Source organism: Oncorhynchus nerka, linkage group LG24 (assembly GCF_034236695.1).
Source record: "Oncorhynchus nerka isolate Pitt River linkage group LG24, Oner_Uvic_2.0, whole genome shotgun sequence".
Taxonomy (NCBI): Eukaryota; Metazoa; Chordata; class Actinopteri; order Salmoniformes; family Salmonidae; genus Oncorhynchus; species Oncorhynchus nerka.
This window is the reverse complement of record NC_088419.1, coordinates 35,148,182-35,173,933: the sequence shown is the minus strand read 5'-3', so window position 1 is coordinate 35,173,933 and position 25,752 is coordinate 35,148,182. Positions and strand designations below refer to the sequence as shown.

Genomic DNA, 25,752 nt, shown 5'->3' with positions numbered 1-25,752 from the left:
TTTGGGGAATAGAATGTCAAGGTATTTCAGGCTGTTGACAGGTGAACACTAAATGGCGCATGACCATTTAAATGGTCAACTGTGGCGCTGTGGGTTTGCCTGGGAGATGCCCAAACACTATGCGCAGTTACACCACAATGATGTGAGCTGACCCAACTCGCCACAGACCCGCTAAGTACGATCATGAGAGACCAGGCCGAAGAATAAAGACGTTAAAGCTACGCATTTGGAAATGTTATGTACGCAATAGAACACGACATTTCAGAACCATCGCATGTTAAGGGATTACGGGATTACTTCTTCTGTGAAGACTTGGAAGCGGTGAGTAGACTTCTCTGTGTAGTGAGACTTGAGTCCGATCGATTGACTACTCTAGAAACATTCATTGAATACCAACTTCACCAACAGGATCAGCGCACTCTTGAGTGTGTGTGTAGAATGCAATGACTGTATGATGTGGAATGTTGGCCACCCAACGGTATTCCAACTATTCAATAAAGAAAATCACAAACAACAAGCCTACAAATGCATCAATTTAACTTGTATAAAATATTGCTGTATTTCACAATTTAAGTGGCTGTTTATCGCAATTAAAACTGTACATGACAGATCGCCACTCCAAATGGAGGCTATAATTGTTACATTAACGGTGTTACTATGTAACACCTATGTCGTGCCATTATGTAACAATAACTCCTTGCTCCCAGTATTAGCCCCACTACTAGACATGTAATAGGTTTTGTTTGTGGCCAGCAGTGAAACATACCTCTAAACTGCCTAATCTAAGTAAGTCTAACAATAACTTACTTTTAAGCAAGCGCACATGGCTGTCCTGTCCTGCTTCTATACATTTTGCTAAATCATCATTATTTCCGCCCTCTAAAATCACTGACAGGTAGCACCATTATGTCTTGCAATAAATAAATAAATAAATATTATTTAGAAAGAATAGCTGTGAAATAATTGGCATAAAGGAAGGGACCAGGAAATCTGGTCACAATGCAGACACAGTGGATGGATAACAGACACATTTTAATACCATGTGTAGACACATTTCTGGTAATCTGGCCACAATCAGAATGTGGACAAGATCAGGACAACGGACCCATGTTAGCAGCAGGTATAAATAGGGCTATAGATAGTTGTGCACTGCTTTTGAGCAGAGTCCGTAATGCTGGTCAAAGGTAGTTCACTATATAGGGAATAGCGTGCCATTTTGGTACACAAGCAGTCACTCTGACAAGTAGTCTAGCCACCAGCTGTAAGGAACAGTATTTAATTAGCCACCAATTTGTACCTGTTTACCCAGAGGGGCACCTCTTATCAATGTCCCCCTCAATGAATCAATTAGCTATGATCTAGTGTAGTTAAAGCTAGATGACCCTTGAGCCCTACTGTCTATTGTAAAGCTTACAGTTAGTGAATTGATTTTATACACTTCTAAATTATACAAGTGAAGATAATCCTACTTAGGTCTAAATTTGGATACAGTTACCCCTATAAAGTGTGTGTGTGTGTACATTCATAGTTGAATTTACATGCAGTCATCTCATCAGAACCAATGCCAGCTCTCAGATATCTCCTCAGGCTCACGCTGCTGACAGAGATGAAGCCTGGAGGACCGTAGTAAACCAGATCTCTCCTCAGTCTCACGCTGCTGACAGAGATGAAGCCTGGAGGACCGTAGTAAACCAGATCTCTCCTCAGTCTCACGCTGCTGACAGAGGTGAAGCCTGGAGGAGTGTAGTAAACCAGATCTCTCCTCAGTCTCACGCTGCTGACAGAGTTGAAGCCTGGAGGACTGTAGTAAACCAGATCTCTCCTCAGTCTCACGCTGCTGACAGAGGTGAAGCCTGGAGGACTGTAGTAAACCAGATCTCTCCTCAGTCTCACGCTGCTGACAGAGGTGAAGCCTGGAGGAGTATAGTAAACTAGCAGATCCCTTTTCCCAAGGCTTAACCAACCCCACAGGAGAGGAACAGATGGCCTTGGTGGCTGACTGTGGCTGTCTGTACTGTTTGTCAGCCTCACCGCGCTCTAAACGGGGCTAAATGAGAGTAGACCTGCCAGACATGATTAGCTGGTGAGGGGGATAGGGAGGTTTACCATGTGGGACGTGTTGTGGGTGGCTGCATCTCTGACAGGATCCTCCCAGGTTTCAGTCTAAGAAAATGCTGAGAAAATGTCCAAGATAATCTTTCATTATTACATTGATGACGTTCTCATGTTATTTCCTGTTATTCCCTTTCACTGGGTTTCCTGTTTGTCATGTTAGTTCGAGACATTTACATTGTTTGCTTCATTTTCATGAGGTTTTCTCCCGTTTCCCACAGCACCAGGTCTGACTGGGTCTTGGTTGGGTGGACATTTAGAGAGCCGGCTGATTTTTATGTGCCCCAAACACTACCTGAGTAATGGTCCTAGCTTTCTGCTTCTCCATTCTACTGTTCTTAGCCAGACAGAACCTCACCTTCGTGAGAACTTTGTCCTCACATCCTGGCATCCTGAAATACTGTACTTCTGTCCCTCACACACAAAGCGCTTTCTCCTCATCCATTCTCACCCCTTTCTGAAGAAAAAAAAAGACTCACATTTGGCCCTGTAAAAAGAACTTGAAGTTCAGTTGTCTATTTCCCAATGAACATCTGATAGTCATACAATAATATAGTTGGCTAATCCAGATTAATACTGGGTAACATCCTTAAAATAGATTGTAATCCACAGCAGCAATAGCAGATCAGGTTGGTTGTATACCCGTAGTATAACGGTATTGGTTGAGTGCAATATCCTACACTTATTGTCTCATTTTGTATCCCTATTATGGCTGTAGATGGATAAGATCAGCCTGAAGGACCCAGAGAGCAAAGAGTTAAGTGCTAAGCGGGTATTAAACGAAGAATAGATACTCAGAAGGAGAGATGCTCAGGCAAGTCCTGCTGGGGACAGAGTGACAGACAAGGGTGGATGAACCTGCTGGACTCAAGGGATTGCTGCAGGCAAAGTAAGGGCAGGCCAGGGAGGGTGCCATGTTAGGAGTTAGATTAGCTCTTCCTGTGATTGGAAACCTGGGAGGAGCAAGGAGAAAATGGTGGTTCTTGTAGTAAGGCAGGTGATTAACAAAGGTCAGGGTGAAGCAACCAGGTTGGCTATTATTGTCGCATATGGCTCACAAGACTAAAACAGTGGTAACCTTGCTGCTCTATCCTGATTATCTGTTTCAGGACCTGCTGCCCCACTGAAGACAGATAAGATCCGTTCCCGACTGAAGTGCTATGGCCCCTGCTGCAGTGAGGAGTCCTAGCCTCAGGCCTTCATAGTGGACATTGAGCTACCATCACACACGGGTGTAGGCCAGGGCCAGACTCCCGGAGCAGGGATGATCACTTCCCACAGGAACGGAGGACCCGGATATGTAATAGAGGACCCAATGGGGCCTGTGAGTGGCACAGAGGGTCTTGGGAGTGAAGCCAAGCTGCAGCAGAGGGAGAGGGCTGTGGACTGCCCCCCTGGGGACAAGGTGGTGGGGACTGGGAGCAGCGTTGTGCAGGGTTCCCGGTGCAGCGCCCAGATGGAGAGGATCCAGAGGTACCAGGAAGAGCTGAGGAGGAAGAGGGAGGAGAACGCCAACAAAGGGAAGCATGAGATCGATCTCAACGCCTCACTCAGGCTCAAGAAGCTTGCCCAGAACCCAGCCAAGACGGGTATCGACAACCCTACATTCGAAGCGCCTAAGGCGGGCAAGGAGACCAAGGATGGGAGCCCCCCGCTTGGCGGGGACACGGTTGAGGGTGAGTAGGGTCATGTGGGACTGAAGGGAGGAAGTGGGGGAGGTGGAGGCGAGGGGTAGCTCTGTGAGAAGAAGAATAGGAGAGTTGGGAGCTTTTGTGACATTTCTGTGAAACAAAGAGTCAGTGTTTTAGGGAGGGGGCTGAGCGAGGGGTATTGGTGGAGAATGGGGGATCAGAAGTGAATGTCAATGCAGAGGCTCTCTCCATTTAGTCACATTAAAGTCACTCACTCCCCCTCACCTCTGGATTCATTTGGAGTTTAAAACACGTCGGTTTGGAAGTGAGTTTTTTTGTCGGTGTTCTCATTCCTGCATAGGCCTGAAAACTATCTGCTTGGTTGGAGGGTGGTTGTAAATCATATTAAGTGATCTTAATATGATTTGTGACGTGAAAACGAGTTAATTTAAATAAGTCAAAATTCAGAGTATTAGCTTTTGTGTCAGTTGGCTAGATTTAGAGGAGACGGGCGGTTGCTGCTGACCAGTTTTAGCAGACTCTTATGACCATAAAACTCAAGTCTGCCTTAAGTGCCTATAATATAATGACCATTAATAAAATATAACCTTATATCTTATTCCTAGCACTCAATGACTACATCAAGTTACTAAATGGCCCACACACACACACACACACACACACACACACACACACACACACACACACACACACACACACACACACACACACACACACACACTATACACCCACCCTGCTTCTTCTTATCTCAGGTATACCCACTCAAACAGACCAGCTTCTGGTTCATAACAATAGATTGGGCTGTGTAAGATAGGCTTTACCCTCCCTTTCCCCTGGTGATGTGTCTCTGTGCTCCTCAGAGTTGCTATGTGTAGGTGGTACCTTCATGCCAAACTTGATGCAGATGCCAAATCCTGTCTGGGAAGTGCAGAATCCCACAGTTGCACAACCCAAGCAGGGTTTGGCACCTAAACCGACTTTTGGCATGACAATATCCAATTAGTAGCATGGTTTTCACATAACCACACTGTTTCCATACAAGCAAGTGCCTACTAGCGCCAGAGAGGTTTGAAACAGAGACATGCCATTACCTTCAGAAAAAAACCTTCCCATTGACAGTGGTCTGAATCTTTAGGGTCATGGGCGTTACAGGAAGTAAATGTATGTTGAGTCTCTCGGTTTTAAGCCTCTCTCTATGGCACTAGTAAGCAAGGGTTCGCATGGAGATCGAGTGTTCCTGGTAATTAGGCAATTGAACCTAACCAACCTCTTTGTCTCTCTCCCTCCCCCTCCCCCTCCCCCTTCCCCTTCCCCTTCCCCTCCCCCTCCCCAGAGCTGGAGGAGCTGCTGGAGGCCCTGCGGCGGGTGCAGAGCTGCCTGGTGGACGCCCAGTCGCAGGCCGACGTGGCTCTGGTGCTGGGCCTGCTGCACAAGGAGGACTTCCAGAGCGCCTTCGCCGTCCACAGCGCCGTGGCCCAGCAGATGCAGCCGCGTGGCAGCCCGCCCTTGCCCCTCACCGCCCAGGCCCGCAGCCTTTATCAGGAGGTAGAGTGAAGTAGAAAAGAAACTACAGCAGACTCGTGATCTTGATGGATCTAGAAATTGAATGGATCTTTTTTTTCACCAATGTATCGGTCAGGAGGTAGGGGGGAGAAAAGAGGAGAAAGAAGGGATGGTGTTAGGAAGAAGGTAGAGAAGTGTTGGGAGAAGGGAGAAGAGGATTTGGGGGGATGAACAGATGGAGATAAGAATGTGGAAAGGAAGAATGGTACAGCAGGGTATGGAAGAGAAGTTGAGAGAGGCGGAAGAAAGGAGATTAGGATGAGAGGATGGTGACAGAGAAACCTAAAGAAAGGAGGGTAAATGGGGCCGGGACGAAAATATCCTTGGCACTGACCTTAGTGTGTTGAAACTGGATTAGGGTTTTGGCTGGACGGAGTGCAGCTACAGACTGAAGTGACTTTAAGTAGCAGGTAAGGAGAACTAACGCAGCAGGTTAAGATAATGTCGCAGGTTAGGATAGTCCGGTTAAGGTTAGGGTTAAACGCTACAGTTAAACGCTTAAACGCTACAGTTGTCCCCCGATGCAACTCGAACATGCGACTTCTGGACCATAGCTTTATTCTATCTAGCCACAATCCTGAATTCCCCCTCTCGCTTGTCGTTTGTTGCCTCCGTGACGTCACCATTGAACACATCACAACATTTCCCTGCTGGGAGTGATGCTACTCACTGTGCCAAGATGACAGGTGCAACATGAACTCAGATGTGGACATGCACCCTGAGCTATCTGAAGACGGGTGTATGGCTGCACTGGGCCTTCCCACACATTCCATACAATAATAATCCTTCACTGGGTTTATAGAGCCACGCAGTCGGTCATATAGCCAGCCATGCTGCAGTCTTGAGAGAAGGAGTTGATCTAGCTACACTGTAATATATCTGATGGGATCCTCCCACAATATACAAGTTCTCGGGATTGATGTCAAGAACTAATATGACATGATGGAATTTAACACACGCTGGTCAATATTGATCAGCGTCCGAATAGTATGAACTTTCCTTCCAAATTATTTAGCTGCGCTTGATTGAGCTTGCCTGGCGCATTGGAATCAATGGAATAGTCCCAAAAGCAAACTTCTACCATTTGGCACTCCGCGGCAGGCTCAATAACACACTTAAGAGTTTGAATGAAAACAAATACGATGTGGACCCAGGTCTTGATTTCTATAGGAAAGCTGGCTGTCAAACAGTCACAATCACGCTCACGCTCAGCCACGCTCAAGGTCCTAAACAATATCATAACCGCCATCGATAAGAGTCATTACTGTGCAGCCGTATTCATCGACCTGGCCACGGCTTTCGACTCTGTCAATCACCACATTCTTATCGGCAGACTCAACAGCCTTGGTTTCTCAATTGACTGCCTCGCCTGGTTCACCAACTACTTCTCTGATAGAATTCAGTGTGGCAAATCGGAGGTCCTGTTGTCTGGACCTCTGGCAGTCTCTATGGGGGTGCCACAGGGTTCAATTCTCGGGTCGACTCTCTTCTCTGTATACATCAATGATGTCGCTCTTGCTGCTGGCGATTTTCTGATCCACCTCTACGCAGACGACACCATTCTGTATACTTCTGGCCCTTCTTTGGACACTGTGTTAACTAACCTCCAGACGAGCTTCAATGCCATACAACTCTCCTTCCATTGCCTACAACTGCTCTTAAATGCAAGTAAAACTAAATGAATGCTCTTCAACCGATCTCTACCCGCACCTGCCCGCCCGTCCAGCATCACTAGTCGGACGGTTCTGACTTAGAATATGTGGACAACTACAAATACCTAGGTGTCTGGCGAGACTGTAAACTCTCCTTCCAGACTCACATTAAGCATCTCCAATCCAAAATTAAATCTAGAATCAACTTCCAATTTCGCAACAAGGCATCTTCACTCATGCTACCAAACATACCCTCGTAAAACTGACCATCCTACCGATCCTCGACTTCAGCGATGTCATTTAGAAAATAGCCTCCAACACTCTACTCAACAAATTGGATGCAGTCTATCACAGTGCCATCCGTTTTGCACCGAAGCCCCATATTCTACCCACCATTGTGACCTGTACACTCTCGTTGGCTGGCCCTTGCTTCATACTTGTCGCCAAACCCACTGGCTTCAGGTCGTCTACAAGTCTCTGCTAGTCAAAGCCCCGCCTTATCTCAGCTCACTGGGCACCATACCCGTAGCACGAGCTCCAGCACTAGTCACCCCCAAAGCCAATTCCTCCTTTGGCCGCCTTTCCTTCCAGTTCTCTGCTGCCAATGACTGGAATGAACTGCAAAAATCACTGAAGCTGGAGACTCCCTCACTAGCTTTAAGCACCAGCTGTCAGAGCAGCTCACAGATCACTGCACTTGTACTTAGCCCATCTGTAAATTGCCCATCCAACTACCTCATCCCCATACTGTATTTATTTATTTATCTTGCTCCTTTGCACCCCAGTATCTCTACTTGCACATTCATCTTCTGCACATCAAACACTCCAGTGTTTAATTGGAATATTGTAATTACTTCACCACTATGGCCTATTTATTGCCTTACCTCCCTTATCTTACCTCATTTGCACACACGGTATATAGACTTTATCTACTGTATTATGTACTGTATGTTTGTTTATTCCATGTGTAACTCTGTGTTGTTGTACGTGTCGAACTGCTTTGTTTTATTCTTGGCCAGGTCACAGTTGTAAATGAGAACTTGTTCTCAACTAGCCTACCTGGATAAATAAAGGTGAAATAAATAAAACAAGCAATAGGATAACTGCTTTAGGCTGGTAGGGTTAGTTTGGAGAGCACTGTGTGAAATTAAGGAAGAGGTCATAGGCTACGATTGAGAGCCTCAATCAGTGCGATGATGATCTCTCTCACACACACACACCATCTCCGTGCGTACAGTAAATATATGTATACATTTGCGCCAGGAGATACTTAGCAAGGTGGTAATAGTTTGAGCCGGTGAACTGTGTCTAAACTAAGTGGCTGTTGCCATGGGACTTCCTGATTGGCCTTCAGGACGAGGTAATCTCCCTGCTGCCCCTGGGCCTGGCAGGAAGTGGCGGGGGATCTGAACTGCCGTGGCCAGAAAAAGAAACTCCAGCGGCTTACAGGCTAGAGGGACAAGGGCTGGAGGGAGCGAGGAGAGGAGGGCTGGAGGGAGGGAGGAGAGGAGGGTTTGAGGGAGGGAGGAGTGGAGGGAGGGAGGGCTAGTGGGAGGAGGAGAGGAAGGCTGGGAGAGGAGGGGGAGAGGGGAAAGTGCGTCACCTTGTTACCGACACCTTTGATTAGTTGAATGGATGAGCTAAGCTAGAGCCAGGGACCCGGATTGAAGGAGACGGAGAAGAGGGGGAGGAGGGAGGATACAAGGGTGGAGCGAAAGAGGGGATTGGGATTCTCATTTTGAAATGTGCAGTTTTTTTTCTATGATGAAGTAGTTTGTGTATGTTGGTAGTTGTGGGTGCTATGAAGTTGTTATAGATGCTATAGAAACACTAACGTGATGACAGCACAAACAACTTCTCGTACTTCTATTGGACCTCACATGTTGAGAGCTTCATTCAGTGTCTTTATTTTCCAACGCAACAGCCAGTGAGCAGAATAAGTGTCCGTCTCAAATGACAACCTATCTCCTATATAGTGCACAACTTTTGACCAGAGCCCTATGGGCCCCAGGGGCCCTAGTCAAAAGTAGTATACTAGGGGATAGGGTGCCATTTGGAATGGAGACTGTTACAGTAGTGTGACTTCCCTGTCTGAAATGTGAAACCCCACTGTGACTCATTGGAGAGCTGCCAACTCTCTGTGTGTGTGTGTGTGTGTGTGTGTGTGTGTGTGTGTGTGTGTGTGTGTGTGTGTGTGTGTGTGTGTGCGTGTGGAGGAATCCAATCGATTAAGTTAACAGCAGAATGGCGTATGACATGACCTTCCCGTAAGAGCAAATTATTTGCAGGCTGAGACTCCCTCAATTATGAGGCAAACATATTTACTGTTATGGCCTTCATATGAGGACAAAATACCTCTGATAACATGAGCCCTCAGTCATAACGCATACACTACACGATGACAAGCGTAGCAGGATGAACCATCGGTGGTTTTAACGATAATATACTAAGACGTCGTTTGTGAGTAATGACTAAAGCCTTGGGTATATTGAGGACGGGGTGATTCTTGAACCCATGACTTGTGTTCAGGAAGTTGTATGATTCAACTGCGATGTTAAATCACACGTAGAGTCTCAAGGAGTATTCAAGATGGCCATGTCCCTACTGGTTCCTGGCTGGTGAAGTTACTAACTCATGTACACTTTGAACTTCGAAATGACGATTCCAGATTACCAATGCTGCTTACTTAGTGGTACTTATACAGCTTACGATAGCCTGACCCCTTCTCTCGCTCTCTCTTCCTTACCATCCCTTCACCTCCTCTCCCCGACTCTCTCCCCCTCTTTCTGTCATTCCCTCCCCTCTCTCCCCCTTCCTTCCCTCCTGATCTCTCCCTACTCTCTCCCCCCTCTCTTTTTCAAGGTGCAATGCATCCTACAATCCAGTCACCAGGAGGAAGGTGTAGAGCTCAGGAGCCTACTCACCACCCCCCACTTCCAGGTAAGAGACCTGAGATGCACCAGAACTTAACCCGTAACCTTCAATTAGGGAACATCACCTCGGATAACATCTAGAAAACATTATTTGGTTTGCGGGGTGTCCATGGCCCCCACACTCTGTCAGTGGTCCTGAGCTGGCCACCTGAGACGTACTATGGATAAAATCACAATGTCCCATTTGCCACTCAGATATCTGTGAATATGCTCCATATGCCTTGTTCATAGATTCCATAAACTGTACGTCTATGCGAATCCCTGAGTCATCCTCATGCGTCCGACTGTATCCAATCCTGACTTCAGCCTCAGAGGGGCTAAGGAAAGTCACTTAGTGGGTTTTAAGTGGCTTGGTCTGTTAAGGGTCTTGAACTTTACTCTTTGTCTTGACTAAAGGTACACATGACTATCCTCGCTGAAAGTTAGGGAGGACACTTCCATTTGCCTACTAATGAATTGGCACGCTTTTCAGGTCACGGATGAGAGAGGACAGAGGAGAGAGGGTGGAGAATGGACTTTTTCCCAAATGAGACAAGGCCATTGTGTTGGTGATATTACAGGGCATCGTGGGTTTTGGAATTTGGAAGGTTAACATGATACATACAATTAGGATGATACTTACAGTGTATGCATCTCCGACACTGAAATCTCTTCTTTGGGTTTATAGCCGAGCATGCCATCAACAAATCCTTAGATCTATGAAGCAGCCTAAGAGTTGCCCTTTGACACTTGACTCAAGCTTCTTTTCTGGTCAGTGTCCAGGTCAATGGCATGCCCCATATGCGTGCCACACAGGTACAGAGAGGTCACTCAATATAGATGGCTTTACCGCTGACGTTTACATGATTGACCCCAGGGCTACGTGCCAGCCTGGTGTTGGCACCGCTGAGATGTATTATCTAAAGCCTGTCGCATGCTTCCCAGTCAAAACAGTTTGCGCATATATTATGACTACATTTTGTGACGTTTTGGTGTTCGGCAGGGTTTGTTCGTCTGTTCGGGCACACTAAAATGTTTTCTTGGGGCACGTCAAAGTTCGGTAGCCATAGTCTACGCCCCTTTGTCGGTGATTGGTCAATAGTACTAGCCCTAGTGGCAGTGGGAACTATGGACAGAATTCTTCAATAAAGTGTTTGCTGTCATTCAACGAGAGACAACTAGGTTTTCATGCAAATTTTTTCACTTGAGAAATACTGAACCAAACAACTTAGTTAAATGTTAAATTGTGCGACTAACCCTCCTCTGCAAAAATGTACAAATGGTTTACAAATGCCTTGATTTATCTTAGATTTATTCTGACTATTTTGAGGAAGTGGCAGTTGTTGTTGCTGCAGCGTATCAAGAGGGACAAACGGTAACATTGACGCTTTTTCTGGCTTTTCAACAAGAAGAAAAAGAAGGTTCGGTTTGCTGCTAGCAGAACTTGGCTAGGCGAAGCGAACGTATGTGTCTCAGACACTCCCTTAAAAGACCTTCGCTTCGCCTAGCCAAGTTCTGCTAGCAGCAAACCGAACCTTCTTTTTCTTCTTGTTTTCTGCTATCATGGCGGTCTGCAAACAAACTTTAAAGGTGCATGCTGCCACCTACTGTACGAGAGGCCACCCCATTGCGAGAAATGGAAAAACCCCAACATCGTATATGATTCGAATATAAAATATATCCGAAAACCCATTCCCCACCCTTCAGACATAGTCCAAATCACATCCCTATACAGGCGCAGGGGTCTGTGAGGACAGAACATTCGTCCATAGGATTCCTTGTAATAAATTATACAAAGTCCACCTTTTTAACATGCAACATGCGGTCTCTTACCCAACTACCATGGTTTCTTCAATGTTAACCCCTTATTCCACTCTCCTCGACGCCTCCGGATAGGAGACATGTTGGACAGCCTGGCTCTTACATGGTATCTCACTTAACCCAAAATACATTGTACAAAACATTAAGGCCCCCCCCTCCTTTTTCATTCAGAACAGCCTCAATTCGCTGGGGCATGGACACTACAAGGTGTCAAATGCTGGCCCATGTTGACTCCAATGCTTCACACAGTCGTGTCAAGTTGGCTGGATGTCCTTTGGGTGGTGGGCCATTCTTGATACAGACGGGAAACTGTTGAGCGTGAAAAACCCAGCATCATTGCAGTTCTTGACACAAACCAGTGCACCTGACACCTACTACCATGCCCTGTTCAAATACATGTAAATATTTTGTCTTGCCCATTCACCCTCTGAACGGCACCCATACAGAATCCATGTCTTAATTGTCTCAAGGCTTTAAAATCATTCTTTAACCTGTCTCCTCCCCTTCATCTGCACTGATTGAAGTGACACCAATAAGGGATCACCTGGCTTTCGACTGGATTCACCTGGTCAGTCTATGTCATGGAAAGAGCAGGTGTCCTTAATGATTTATACAACCGGTGGGTCTAATCCTGAATGCTGATTGAGACTCTTCTTCAAAGAACAAAATAACACGGGCGTGCACCAACCACGGAATCTATACTGAACAGAAATATAAACTCAACATGCAATCATTTCATTGATGTTACTGAGTTACAGTTCATATGAGGAAATCAGTCAACTGAAATAAATAAATTAGGCCTTAATCTATGGAGTTCACATTACTGGGAATACAGATATGCATCTGTTGGTCACATATACCTTTAAAAAATGGATCTCGTCACGGTATTTTTGTGCATTCAAATTACCACTGATAAAATGCAATTGTGTTCGTTGTCTGCAGTTTATGCCTACCCTACCATAACCCCACCGCCATCATAGGGCACACTGTTCACAACGTTGACATCAGCAAACTGCTCGCTCACATGACGCCATACACATGGACTGTGGTTGTGAGACCAGTTGACGCATCTATGGTTTTCATCGAGATAACGCCATTGGTCCAAAACCCTCACTCCAACAACAACAACAGAGTCAGAACAAGGCTTGGATTTACTAGATTCCACGACTACTTTACTTCTCTTATTTCCCTTCTTGTTCGCCACTGTAATCCATTCCTTCTCACGCTCATCTTCGCTCAACGTGCCATCAGTTTCAAACAAAGAATCCCCGCCTTCGCCATCTTCCTCCTGCTTCACCTTTTGATGTCAAGCTTACAATCTCACGCCATTCGAAAACCGAACCTCGTATGCCGGTGCCTTAACAAGCTCCAGTTGAAAACTGTTCCCTTAACGAGGGTGTGGCAGCCCTCTAATTGACTGCATAAAGACTTTAAAGGCCCAGTGTGGTCAAAAAGGATTTTCCTGTGTTTTATATATCGAGTTGAAGTCGGAAGTTTACATTCACCTTAGCCAAATACAATTAAACTCAGTTTTTCACAATTCCTGACATCCTCAAATGTATTTATATAGCCCTTCTTCTTTCAGCTGATATCTCAAAGTGCTGTACAGAAACCCAGCCTAAAACCCCAAACAGCAAGCAATGCAGGTGTAGAAGCACGGTGGCTAGGAAAAACTCCTTAGAAAGGCCAAAACCTAGGAAGAAACCTAGAGAGGAACCAGGCTACGAGGAGTGGCCAGTTCCTCTTCTGGCTGTGCCGGGTGGAGATTATAACAGAACATGGCCAAGATGTTCAAATGTTCATAAATGACCAGCATGGTCAAATAATAATAATCACAGTAGTTGTCGAGGGTGCAGCAAGTCATCACATCAGGAGTAAATGTCAGTTGGCTTTTCATAGTAGAGTATCTCTACCGCTCCTGCTGTCTCTAGAGAGTTGAAAACAGCAGGTCTGGGACAGGTAGCACGAACAGGTCAGTGTTCCATAGCCGCAGGCAGAACAGTTGAAACTGGAGCAGCAGCACAGCCAGGTGGATTGGGGACAGCAAGGAGTCATCATGCCAGGTAGCCTTGAGGCATGGTCATAGGGCTCAGGTCCCCCGAGAGAGAGCGAGAAAGAGAGAATTAGAGAGAGCATACTTAAATTCACACAGGACACCAGATAAAACAGGAGAAATACTCCAGATAGAACAAACTGACCCTAGCCCCCCGACATAAACTACTGCAGCATAAATACTGGAGGTTGAGATTGGAGGGGTCAGGGGACACCGTGGCCCCATCCGATGATACCCCCGGACAGGACCAAACAGGAAGGATATAACCCCACCCACTTTGCCAAAGCACAGCCCCCACACCACTAGAGGGATATCTTCAACCACCAACTTACCATCCTGAGACAAGGCAGAGTAAAGCCCACAAAGATCTCCGCCACGGCACAACCCAAAGGGGGGCGCCAACCCAGACAGGAAGATCACGTCAGTGACTCAACCCACTCAAGTGACGCACCCCTCCTAGAAACGGTATGAAAGAGCCCTAGTAAGCCAGTGACTCAGCCCCTGTAATAGGGTTAGAGGCAGAGAATCCCAGTGGAGAGAGGGGAACCGGCCAGGCAGAGACAGCAAGGGCGGTTCGTTGCTCCAGAGCCTTTCCGTTCACCTTCACACTCCTGGGCCAGACTACACTCAATCATATGACCCACTGAAAAGATGAGTCTTCAGTAAAGACTTAAAGGTTGAGACCGAGTCTGCGTCTCTCACATGGATAGGCAGACCATTCCATAAAAATGGAGCTCTATAGGAGAAAGCCCTGCCTCCAGCTGTTTGCTTAGAAATTCTAGGGACAATTAGGAGGCCTGCGTCTTGTGACCGTAGCGTACGTCTAGGTATGTACGGCAGTACCAAATCAGAAAGATAGGTAGGAGCAAGCCAATGTAATGCTTTGTAGGTTAGCAGTAAAACCTTGAAATCAGCCCTTGCCTTGACAGGAAGCCAGTGTAGGGAGGCTAGCACTGGAGTAATATGATCACATTTCTTGGTTCTAGTCAGGATTCTAGCAGCCATATTTAGCACTAACTGAAGTTTATTTAGTGCTTTATCCGGGTAGCCAGAAAGTAAAGCATTGCAGTAGTCTAACCTAGAAGTAACAAAAGCGTGAATTAATTCCTTGTCTTAGGTCAGTTAGGATCACCACTTTATTTTAAGAATGTGAAATGTCAGAATAATAGTAAGAGATAATGATTTATATCAGCTTTTATTTCTTTCATCATATTCCCAGTGGGTCAGAAGTTTACATACACTCAATTAGTATGTTGTAGCATTGCCTTTAAATTGTTTAACTTGGGTCAAACCTTTCAGGTAGCCTTCCACAAGCTTCCCACAATAAGTTGGGTGAATTTTGGCCCATTCCTCCTGACAGAGCTGGTGTAACTGTCAGGAGGCCTCCTTGCTCGCACACGCTTTTTCAGTTCTGCACATAAATGTTCTATGTCATTGAGGTCAGGGCTTTCTGATGGCCACTCCAATAGCTTGACTTTGTTGTCCTTAAGCCATTTTGCCACAACTTTGGAAGTATGCTTGGAGTCATTGTCCATTTGGAAGACCCATCTGCAACCAAGCTTTAACTTCCTTGACTGATGTCTTGAGATGTTGCTACAATGTATCCACGTCATTTTCCTTTCTCATGTGGCCATCGATTTTGTGAAGTGCACCAGTCCCTCCTGTAGCAAAGCACCCCCACAACATGATGCTGCCACTCCCGTGCTTCACGGTTGGGATGGTGTTCTTCGGCTTGCAAGCATTTTTCCTATAAACATAACGATGGTCATTATGGCCAAATAGTTATATTTTTGTTTCATCAGACCAGAGGACATTTCTCCAAAAAGTAAAATCTTTGTCACCATGTGCAGTTGCAAACCGTAGTCTGGCTTTTTTATGGCAGTTTTAGAGCAGTGGCTTCTTCCTTGCTGAGCGGCCTTTCAGGTTATGTCGATATAGGACTCGTTTTACTGTGGATATAGATACTTTTGCACCTGTTTCCTCCAGCATCTTCACAAGGTCCTTTGCTGTTGTTCTGGGATTGATTTGCACTTTTCGCACCAAAGTACATTTATATCTAGGAGACAGAACGCGTCTCCTTCCTGAGCGGTATGATGGCTGCGTGGTCCCATGGTATTTTCCTTGCGTACTATTGTATGTACAGATGACCGTGCTACCTTCAGGCGTTTGGACATTGCTCCCAAGGATGAACCAGACTTGTGGAGGTCTACAATTTATTTTCTGAGTTCTTGGCTGATTTCTTTTGATTTTCCCATGATGTCAAGCAAAGAGGCACTGAGTTTGAAAGTAGGCCTTGAAATAGATCCACAGATACACCTCCAATTGACTCAAATTATGTCAATTAGCCTAACAGAAGCTTCTAAAGCCATGACATAATTTTCTGGAATTTTCCAAGCTGTTTAAAGGCACAGTCAATTTACTGTATGTAAACTTCTCACCCACTGGATTTGTGATGCAGTGAATTATGAGTGAAATAATCTGTCTGTAAACAATTATTGGAAAAATGTCTTGTGTTATGCACAAAGTAGATGTCCCAACCGACTTGCCAAAACTATAGTTTGTTAACAAGAAATAGGTGGAGTGGTTGAAAAACGAGTTTTAATGACTTCAACCTAAGTGTGTGTAAACTTCCGACTGGGGTGCATTAATTCTGCCGACTCTGTTGCAATACATTTCTTAAACTGAAGCAAATGGAATGAAACGGGGAGGGAACTCCCACTGGGCACAGACCACAATTCACAGAGGTAACCACTAGGAACAACACAAAACTGCCTCCTTCTCTCCCTTTCTCCTTCCTCCTCTCCCTGTCGTCTTCCTTCCTTCCGTGGAATGCCGAGATCGAGGTGTTTTGATGATTGATGGAGGGGAATCCTTCCTCCTAAATGCAGGGCAGATTAAGACGGATTGTGTGTACGCTGGAAGCTTAGCCAGCCCTCCTCTCTGGCTCCTCAAGTCTCTCTGCTGCAGGATAGAGACACTAATTTGTCTCGACGGTTATTAATTGCGGAGTACTGAGCGCCTGTCACCTTAAACGAAGTGGGGGAATAATCTTTGTATTCTTGTTGGCTTAGAGGTGGAGACTGCTGACGGCTTGTGATAAGGAGGGAAGAAGGGAGAGAGAGAGACAGGGTGAGCTTTCGGTAACAGGTGCATGTTTAAGCATGGGATGGGAGCAGAGTTTAGATTTCCCCCTTGACCTTTTCCAATAACTGGTGAATATGAAAGGATATGCGTGTGGATACACTGTGTATCAAGTAGTGGCTCAAGATCAAGAAGCTCCAATTCACCTTAGTCATTACTACAACAATCTAATTCAAACAAAATCGCATACACACACTTCCCAGTTCTCATGGCACACACTCCTTCTCATCCATGTGCCTGTGTGTGTTGTGTCCATCCCAGGCTCTGATGCAGGCCCATGACAGTGTGGCGGAGCAGGAGTTGGAGCCGGACCCAGAAGAGAGATTGATTCAGTACCTGGGTGAGACCGTCAAACTGGTGCGGCTGGAGAAGGCCAGCGACATTCCTCTGGTGAGCCACTCCCCCCACCCCCCCACACACACCCATCTCTTCTGATGCTCCAAGACATTCTAATTGCTATCCCTCACAAATGACCAGTTACCGGTTGCTGAATCCCTGAACTGACTGGGAGGAAGTCTGCAAGGAGTGAGCCAGCAGTTGGAGGGTTACCGGCTTCAATATCCTATATACTACAGTACATGCTGCTGTTGTGCACTTGATCAAGGCAATTGATTGTTCCAGGGGTGCTTGTGTGCTGCCTGTGCTACTCCCAGCCTGTGATGTGTGTTTTGTGTCAGGTTGGGTACTGGGACAGCAATATATATATGTATGTATACTGTATATCAATATACATTTCTGTAGACCAATAAAGCATGTATTGTATTGTATGTCCCCGATGCAGACTTGTCTTTGTGGTGGATCTTTGTGTCTTTGTGTCAAGTACGTCTAGGTGGTTTGCACTGATAAGCATGTCTGACTGGTTTTTGCCCAGGGCGCCACGGTTCGTAACGAAATGGACAGCGTGGTGGTGAGTCGTGTGGTAAAGGGCGGGACAGCCGAGCGGAGCGGTCTCCTGGCTGAGGGAGATGAGATCCTGGAGATCAACGGCGTGCCTGTCCGCGGGAAGAACGTTAACGAGGTCCACGACCTTCTGGTGAGGAACGGGTTAACAAGTCAGGAACGCTCACACTGGATATCACATCTGTCATATTTAAATTGACTGGTGTCAGTGGTACATTGATGCCGTCAGATCTAATGGATATAACATTTTATATAGCGCCGCTCTCATCTTTCCTCAAGCCATTCTTGAACCAGAATATGTGTTGAGGTCTGGTCCCTCGAGACTGTATTGTGTGACTATTTCTTCATTTCAATCAAGCTGATTCCATGTAGATTCTACTCACTGTGTGTTACTGTGTTCTCCTCTCTCCTCAGGTGGAGATGCATGGCACTCTGACCTTCCTCCTTATCCCCAGTTCTCAGAACAAAACACCCTCACACAGGCAGACTGTGGTAAGGTTTTGCTTGAGAGTGTGTATGTGTGTGCACAGAATGTGTGTTCAATTATTCAATTCTAATCAGTTCACAAAACTCTTTGGAGAGATGATGATGTCCCCCATGTCTTCAGATGCACGTGAGGGCTTACTTTAACTACGACCCGTCTGATGACCCATACGTGCCGTGCAGGGAGCTGGGCCTGTCTTTCCAGAAGGGAGACATCCTCCACATCATCAGCCAGGATGACCCCAGCTGGTGGCAGGCCTACAGGGACGGGGATGAGGACAACCAGCCCCTAGCCGGGCTAGTTCCAGGTACACAACCCTAACCACCCCAACCCTATCCCTAACCCTAACCACAAAACTAACTTTAACCACCCTAACCCCAGCCCTAACCACCCTTACCACCCTAACCCCAACCCTAACCCTAACCACAAAACTAACCTTAACCACCCTAACCCCAACCCTAACCCTAACCACAAAACTAACCTTATCCACTCTAATCCCAACCCTAACCCCAACCCAACACTAACCTTAACCACCCTAACCCCAACACTAACCTTAACCACCCTAACCCCAACACCTAGCCTGACCCCAGCTGGTGGCAGGTCTACAGGGACAGGGATGAAGGCAACCAGTCCCTGGAAGGGCTTATCCCTGCTATGAGGCTTATCAACCTCCTCCTTGAAGAACTATAAACTATGACAGTCTATGGGTTAGTCATAGTGCAGAGTTAGGCTTCATCAACACTTTCATTGAAACACACTTTTTTCTGTCTCCCTTCTCCCTCTCCCAGGGAAGAGCTTCCAGCAGCAGAGAGAAGCTATGAAGAAAAACATTGTGGACAGGAATCCTGACAGCCCAGGTAAGGGTTTATATACTCCCTGCACAGTTACACACTCCAGCCACTGTCACAAGCGTCTTAACACACACACACACACACGCACACACACACACACGCACACGCACAACCACACACACACACACACACGCGCACGCACGCACGCACACTCACACACACACTCACTCAACATGGGCATATGATCGCTGTCATTATGATTTGATAAGCTGCATTGTTAGTTAAGGGCTTGTAGGTAAGTGATTTGATTTGATATAGGCTCCAAATCAGCCTTTGATAACATTCCACATCTAATTTTCTCCAGGGAAGCTTTGGTGTGCAATGAAGAACAAGAAGCAGAGGAAGAAAACCATGTACAACACCAACAGGAACGTTGGTAAGGCTAGTTCTTTTTCCCAGCTCTTTTTGGTCCAATCCCAAATCGACCCCTAGACCCCTATGCATTTGTGGAGATTTATAGGTATGAGCAATATGGTGAAACTTCCACCTAGCCTATCAGAGGACAAGGTGGAGCTTATACCTGTCAAGTCCTCTCGGATATTCACAAAATAGAGGTGGCATAGGTCATAGACATACTACATAGGCATAGGAGTTGATTTGGGATTTGGCCTCTCTCTCAGTCAATGTCCCTATGTATATTCTATGACTTGATAAGCCTGCTGGTTCCTGAGCCAGACTTTGTGTTGGTGTGACATGTACCCAGGAATCATGCCTGCTCTATCCATTACATTTCTATCGGCAACATTTACCCTCGGCTGAATATTCAGATAGAAATATGTCATGTCGAACAGATATACCTACCTGATAGAGTAACATTTCTATGACAACATTTCACCTCCAGTACAACCCCACCTCTCTACCTACCTCTGTCCCGCCCAGACTACTACGCCGACGAAATCCTGACCTATGAGGAGATGGCACTCTACCACCAGCCGGCCAATCGCAAGCGACCTATCGCCCTGATTGGTCCACCCAACAGCGGGCAGGACGAGCTGCGGCAAAGGCTGCTGTCCATCGAGCCGGACAGGTTTGCCGGTGCCGTGCCACGTAAGTAGACCAATGAGAGGAGGGGATTGGGGAATAGAGGGCGGGGCAAGACTTGAGATGGGTCTAGGCTACACAGTTATTGTGTGATGTTAAGTTAGTGGCCTGTTAGGTATGATTTTCAATATCTTTTATTGTGTCCATTTTCTATAAAGTGTTGTGATTATTCAATGCATTTTAAATCAAGTTTGATGGAGTTTGATAGCTTGGAGCATTGACGAATGACCACAGGAATTCAATCAGGTAGGGTAAACGTTACCACTACATACAGCTTAGCTTCTACCAATTTATCATGTATTATTTTATGTTAAACTGTTTATTATAATAGACTAGACACTAACTTAACGTCACACAATAACTGTGTAGCCTAGACCCATCTCAAGTCTTGCCCCGCTGGAATGAGTAGCTGTGTCCCAAACTTTTGACTGGTATTGTACATTTTAAAATACCAAATTCTCATTTCACAATAATTATCACTCAGATACAACTAGAAACCCACGCATACACGAGAAGAACGGGAGGGAATACCACTTTGTAAACCAGCTGGCGTTTGAGGCGGATGTGGCAGCGGGGAAGTTCATTGAGTCTGGGGAGTACGAAAGGAACCTGTACGGCACCAGCAGTGACTCGGTTCGACAGGTCATCAACTCAGGCAGGATCGGTCTGCTGTGCCTGCACACTAAGGTAGGAAAACACTGATTTTTAAGCACTGCATAGAACTTCATAAGCACTACATAGAACGTCTTTAGCACTACATAGAACTTCATAAGCACTACATAGAACTTCTTTGGCACTACATAGAACTTCATAAGCACTAAATAGAACTTATTTAGCACTACATAGAACTTCTTTAGCACTACATAGAACTTCATAAGCACTACATAGAACTTCTTTAGCACTACATAGAACTTCATAAGCACTACATAGAACTTCTTTAGCACTACATATAACGTCTTTAGCACTACATATAACTTCTTTAGCACTACATAGAACTTCATAACCACTACATAGAACTTCTTTAGCACTACATAGAACTTCATAAGCACTACATAGAACTTCTTTAGCACTACATAGAACTTCATAAGCACTACATAGAACTTCTTTAGCACTACATAGAACTTCTTTAGCGCTACGTAGATGTTTCATCAATCACGTGGAAGCAAGTCATTCTACATGAAGGATGATAGGTCCTTACATCTGGTGCTTTGCCAAATGTGGCATAGCCCTTGGCCACACATTTTAGAGCATGACATTTTTCCGCATCTAAACAGGCCATATAAAGGGATTATTAAGGCTGTATTATCCTATGTTATGTTATGTTTAAAGTGGGACTCTTGTTAGCCACTAGTTGAGAATATGTTGTGGAGCAGTAGTGTAAAGTACTTAAGTAAAAATACTTTCAAGTACAACTTAAGTGTTTTTTGGGGGAATATACTTTACTTTACTATTTACATTTCTGACAACTGTTAATTTTACTTCACTACATTTATAAAGACCTAGTGTACTTTTTACTCCATACATTTTTCCTGACACCGGAAGTATTTACATTCTGAAGGGTTAACAGGACAGGAAAATGGTCCAATTCACATAATTATCAAGAGAACATCCCTGGTCATCCCCACTGCCTCTGATCTGGCGGACTCACTCAACACAAATGCTTTGTTTGTAAATCATGTCTGAGTGTTGGAGTCTGCCCCTGGCTGTCCGTAAATAAAAAATGTAATGGTGCCGTCTGGTTTGCTTCAAATAAGGAATTTGAAATAAGTTATACTTTTACTTTTGATAATTAAGTATATTTAATACTTTTAGTCTTTTACTAAAGTAGTATGTTACTGGGTGACTATCACTTTTACTAGAGTCATTTTCTATTTAGGTATCTTTACTTTTTTTATTTTCTAGTCTCTTTACTTTTACTCAATTATGATAATTGGGTACTGTTTCCACCACCGTTGTGGAGGGTATTTCATAAGCAGGTTTTGAAAGCATACTAACCACTCTATTACTCTCTTCTCTATTATCTACCTTTTCTCTAACCTTCTCTCCTCCTGCTGCTGTTTTCATTTGTTCTCTGTCAGTCACTGCGGGTACTGCGGTCCTCCAACCTCAAGCCATATGTGATCTTCATTGCGCCTCCCTCTCAGGAGCGATTGCGCACCCTGCTGGCCAAGGATGGCAAAAACCCAAAGGTATTTCCTGCTTTTCTTATCTCACAAAAAAACTATTTTATCAGCATCAGCAAGTATCGTCGATACATTCATATCCACAGTGAATGTGTCACTACATTGATCACACGTATCATGTCGATTATATATATGTCTGTGAGAAACTATACTCCCTTTTGTTGGTACAATGCTTAAACACTTATGATCAACTTCTCCTCTGCTAGTATAGTAATAGTTCTGCCTTGCCATCTACTGGTCTAGGTGGAATTTTTGCCACATTGCTTGTACATTTGCAATCTTTTCCGATAGGAGGTAGAGGCTAGGCGTTGTTTCTGGACATGGCCTACTTCTCTCCCTAGCATCCCTTCACTTTATAATGGATATCACTGTCTAGTGTACCTAGTCTCTACCTACGAACATTAACATTGTGAAAACAACATGTCAATTTAGCATCATTTAATCTGACCAGGATATCTATAACCACTGTCCTTCCCTACTGTGTCCCTACATCTAGCCAGGATATCTATAACCACTGTCCTTCCCTACTGTGTCCCTACATCTAGCCAGGATATCTATAACCACTGTCCTTCCCTACTGTGTCCCTACATCAAGCCAGGATATCTATAACCACTGTCCTTCCCTACTGTGATTTCCTACATCTAGCCATGATATCTATAACCACTGTCCTTCCCTACTGTGTCCCTACATCTAGCCAGGATATCTATAACCACTGTCCTTCCCTACATCTAGCCAGGATATCTATAACCACTGTCCTTCCCTACATCTAGCCAGGATATCTGTAACCACTGTCCTTCCCTACTGTGTCCCTTCATCTAGCCAGGATATCTATAACCACTGTCCTTCCCTACATCTAGCCAGGATATCTATAACCACTGTCCTTCCCTACTGTGTCCCTACATCTAGCCAGGATATCTATAACCACTGTCCTTCCCTACTGTGTCCCTTCATCTAGCCAGGATATCTATAACCAGTCCTTCCCTACTGTGTCCCTACATCTAGCCAGGATATCTATAACCAGTCCTTCCCTACTGTGTCCCTACATCTAGCCAGGATATCTATAACCACTGTCCTTCCCTACTGTGTCCCTACATCTAGCCAGGATATCTATAACCACTGTCCGTCCCTACTGTGTCCCTTCATCTAGCCAGGATATCTATAACCAGTCCTTCCCTACTGTGTCCCTACATCTAGCCAGGATATCTATAACCACTGTCCTTCCCTACTGTGTCCCTACATCTAGCCAGGATATCTATAACCACTGTCCTTCCCTACTGTGTCTCTACATCTAGCCAGGATATCTATAACCAGTCCTTCCCTACTGTGTCCCTTCATCTAGCCAGGATATCTATAACCACTGTCCTTCCCTACTGTGTCCCTACATCTAGCCAGGATATCTATAACCACTGTCCTTCCCTACTGTGTCCCTACATCTAGCCAGGATATCTATAACCACTGTCCTTCCCTACTGTGTCCCTACATCTAGCCAGGATATCTATAACCACTGTCCTTCCCTACTGTGTCCCTACATCTAGCCAGGATATCTATAACCACTGTCCTTCCCTACTGTGTCCCTACATCTAGCCAGGATATCTATAACCACTGTCCTTCCCTACTGTGTCCCTTCATCTAGCCATGATATCTATAACCACTGTCCTTCCCTACTGTGTCCCTTCATTTAGCCAGGATATCTATAACCACTGTCCTTCCCTACTGTGTCCCTACATCTAGCCAGGATATCTATAACCACTGTCCTTCCCTACTGTGTCCCTTCATCTAGCCATGATATCTATAACCACTGTCCTTCCCTACTGTGTCCCTTCTTCTAGCCAGGATATCTATAACCACTGTCCTTCCCTACTGTGTCCCTACATCTAGCCAGAGGAGCTGAAGGAGCTGATTGAGAAGGCCCGTGAGATGGAGCAGGCCTACGGGCACCTGTTTGACGCGGCCATTGTTAACGGCGAGCCAGACACGGCATTCCACGAGCTCCTGCGGCTCATCAACAAGCTGGACACGGAGCCCCAGTGGGTGCCCTCCTCCTGGCTGTGCTAGGGGTAAGAGGTTAGGGTTGAGTGGTCAACCTAGCGGTCAACTCCAGGAAGGAGAGTTTGGCCTGGGTTGTGTTCATTAGGCACCAAATGGAAGAAAAGGTATTGAAACAGGAAGGGAATACCTGGACTTATCCAATGAGAACCATTTGTTTTAGTTTTTCATAGATAAACGTTTTAACACATTTCACAACGGTGTATCCTAATGAACATGACCCATAACACAGCTCTGGAGGAACGACCCTAAAAGGAAGGATGGACAATGATCATTGAGGCCACTGTTAGACCATTGTGGAGCCTCGCAGACACAAAATAGAAGGCCCATTCATTTTTGCCAGAAAGGGTAACTTGTCCTTTATCTAGCCTTCTTATGAAAGTTGGAGTTTACTTCATTTGCAGGGATGGACTTTTTATTATATAAGTGTTTGTTTCTGTGTTTGTCTTTGTGAATGTTCTCTTGGGTTTTTGTCAATGTCGGCACCATTCCAGATTCCAGTAGCATATGCAAAGACATTTATCCAAAACTGTAGAAAACACATTTCCATTTTATTCTACTCTAAATAGCTATTTATAATTGTAAATATCTATTTTTAGATGAAATGGCAAACAAATGTGATTTACCATTACACCAGACCCAGTCTAATAATGTATGGTTTGTTTGTATGTGGTATACAAGACTGGAACTGTCTGTCTACAATTGAGGACCAATTTGCTCCTGGGGAACTACTGTATGTAACTTTCTCCTAGAAGTAAGGACCAAAGAGAAAGCCGTTGTATTCTAAAGATGGGTAAAGGTACTTGCTGTGTATCAATGATAGTATTATGTTGTGTTATCTTGAGTTGCTGCACTTGTACATCAAAAACAGACCTCAAGAATCATTGATCATCAGTAAAGATGACCTCGGTATCCATTGTCTAGTGTACCTAGTGTCTACCTACAGACATGAACAGTGTGAAAACAACATATCAATTTAGCATCATTTAATCTGACCAACTTATTTTCTTTGGTACTTTATAAGCACAACTCAAAAGAAGCCATCTTCAATATAATGAATATTCCTGAAGAGAATTGTTTCAAAATGGTGGACATTAAAGTTACATGAATACTATTTAAATCAGGTAAAATGTATGATTTTGGAATATACTCGATACATATTCATTGTGTACGAGGGTACGCATAGTTAAAACATTTTGAGTAGGAAAAAGAGCGAATATAAAATGTACATTCATTCCTTACATGAATTTCTTCCGTGGCACCACACAATACAGCATTTAGCGCTTCAATGCAAAATGGCTGCCATTTCACATACAGGTGTGTGCCCCAGATACGTTCAGG

At 45.1% G+C, this 25,752-nt stretch overlaps 1 protein-coding gene across 1 annotated transcript; it reads left to right on the top strand.

Annotated features, from left to right (window-relative positions):
- The first annotated feature begins 98 nt into the window (after window positions 1-98).
- Window positions 99-25,525, top strand: LOC115107903 (protein PALS1-like). The gene is made up of 14 exons (XM_029631664.2): window positions 99-321; window positions 3,222-3,788; window positions 5,098-5,309; window positions 9,842-9,919; window positions 17,168-17,296; window positions 17,778-17,939; window positions 18,221-18,298; window positions 18,414-18,597; window positions 19,079-19,147; window positions 19,446-19,517; window positions 20,021-20,188; window positions 20,667-20,869; window positions 22,261-22,371; window positions 24,244-25,525. The coding sequence occupies exons 2-14, from the start codon at window positions 3,377-3,379 to the stop codon at window positions 24,418-24,420; spliced, it is 2,055 nt and encodes a 684-aa protein (XP_029487524.2). The 5' UTR covers window positions 99-321; window positions 3,222-3,376; the 3' UTR covers window positions 24,421-25,525.
- Window positions 25,526-25,752: the final 227 nt, after the last annotated feature.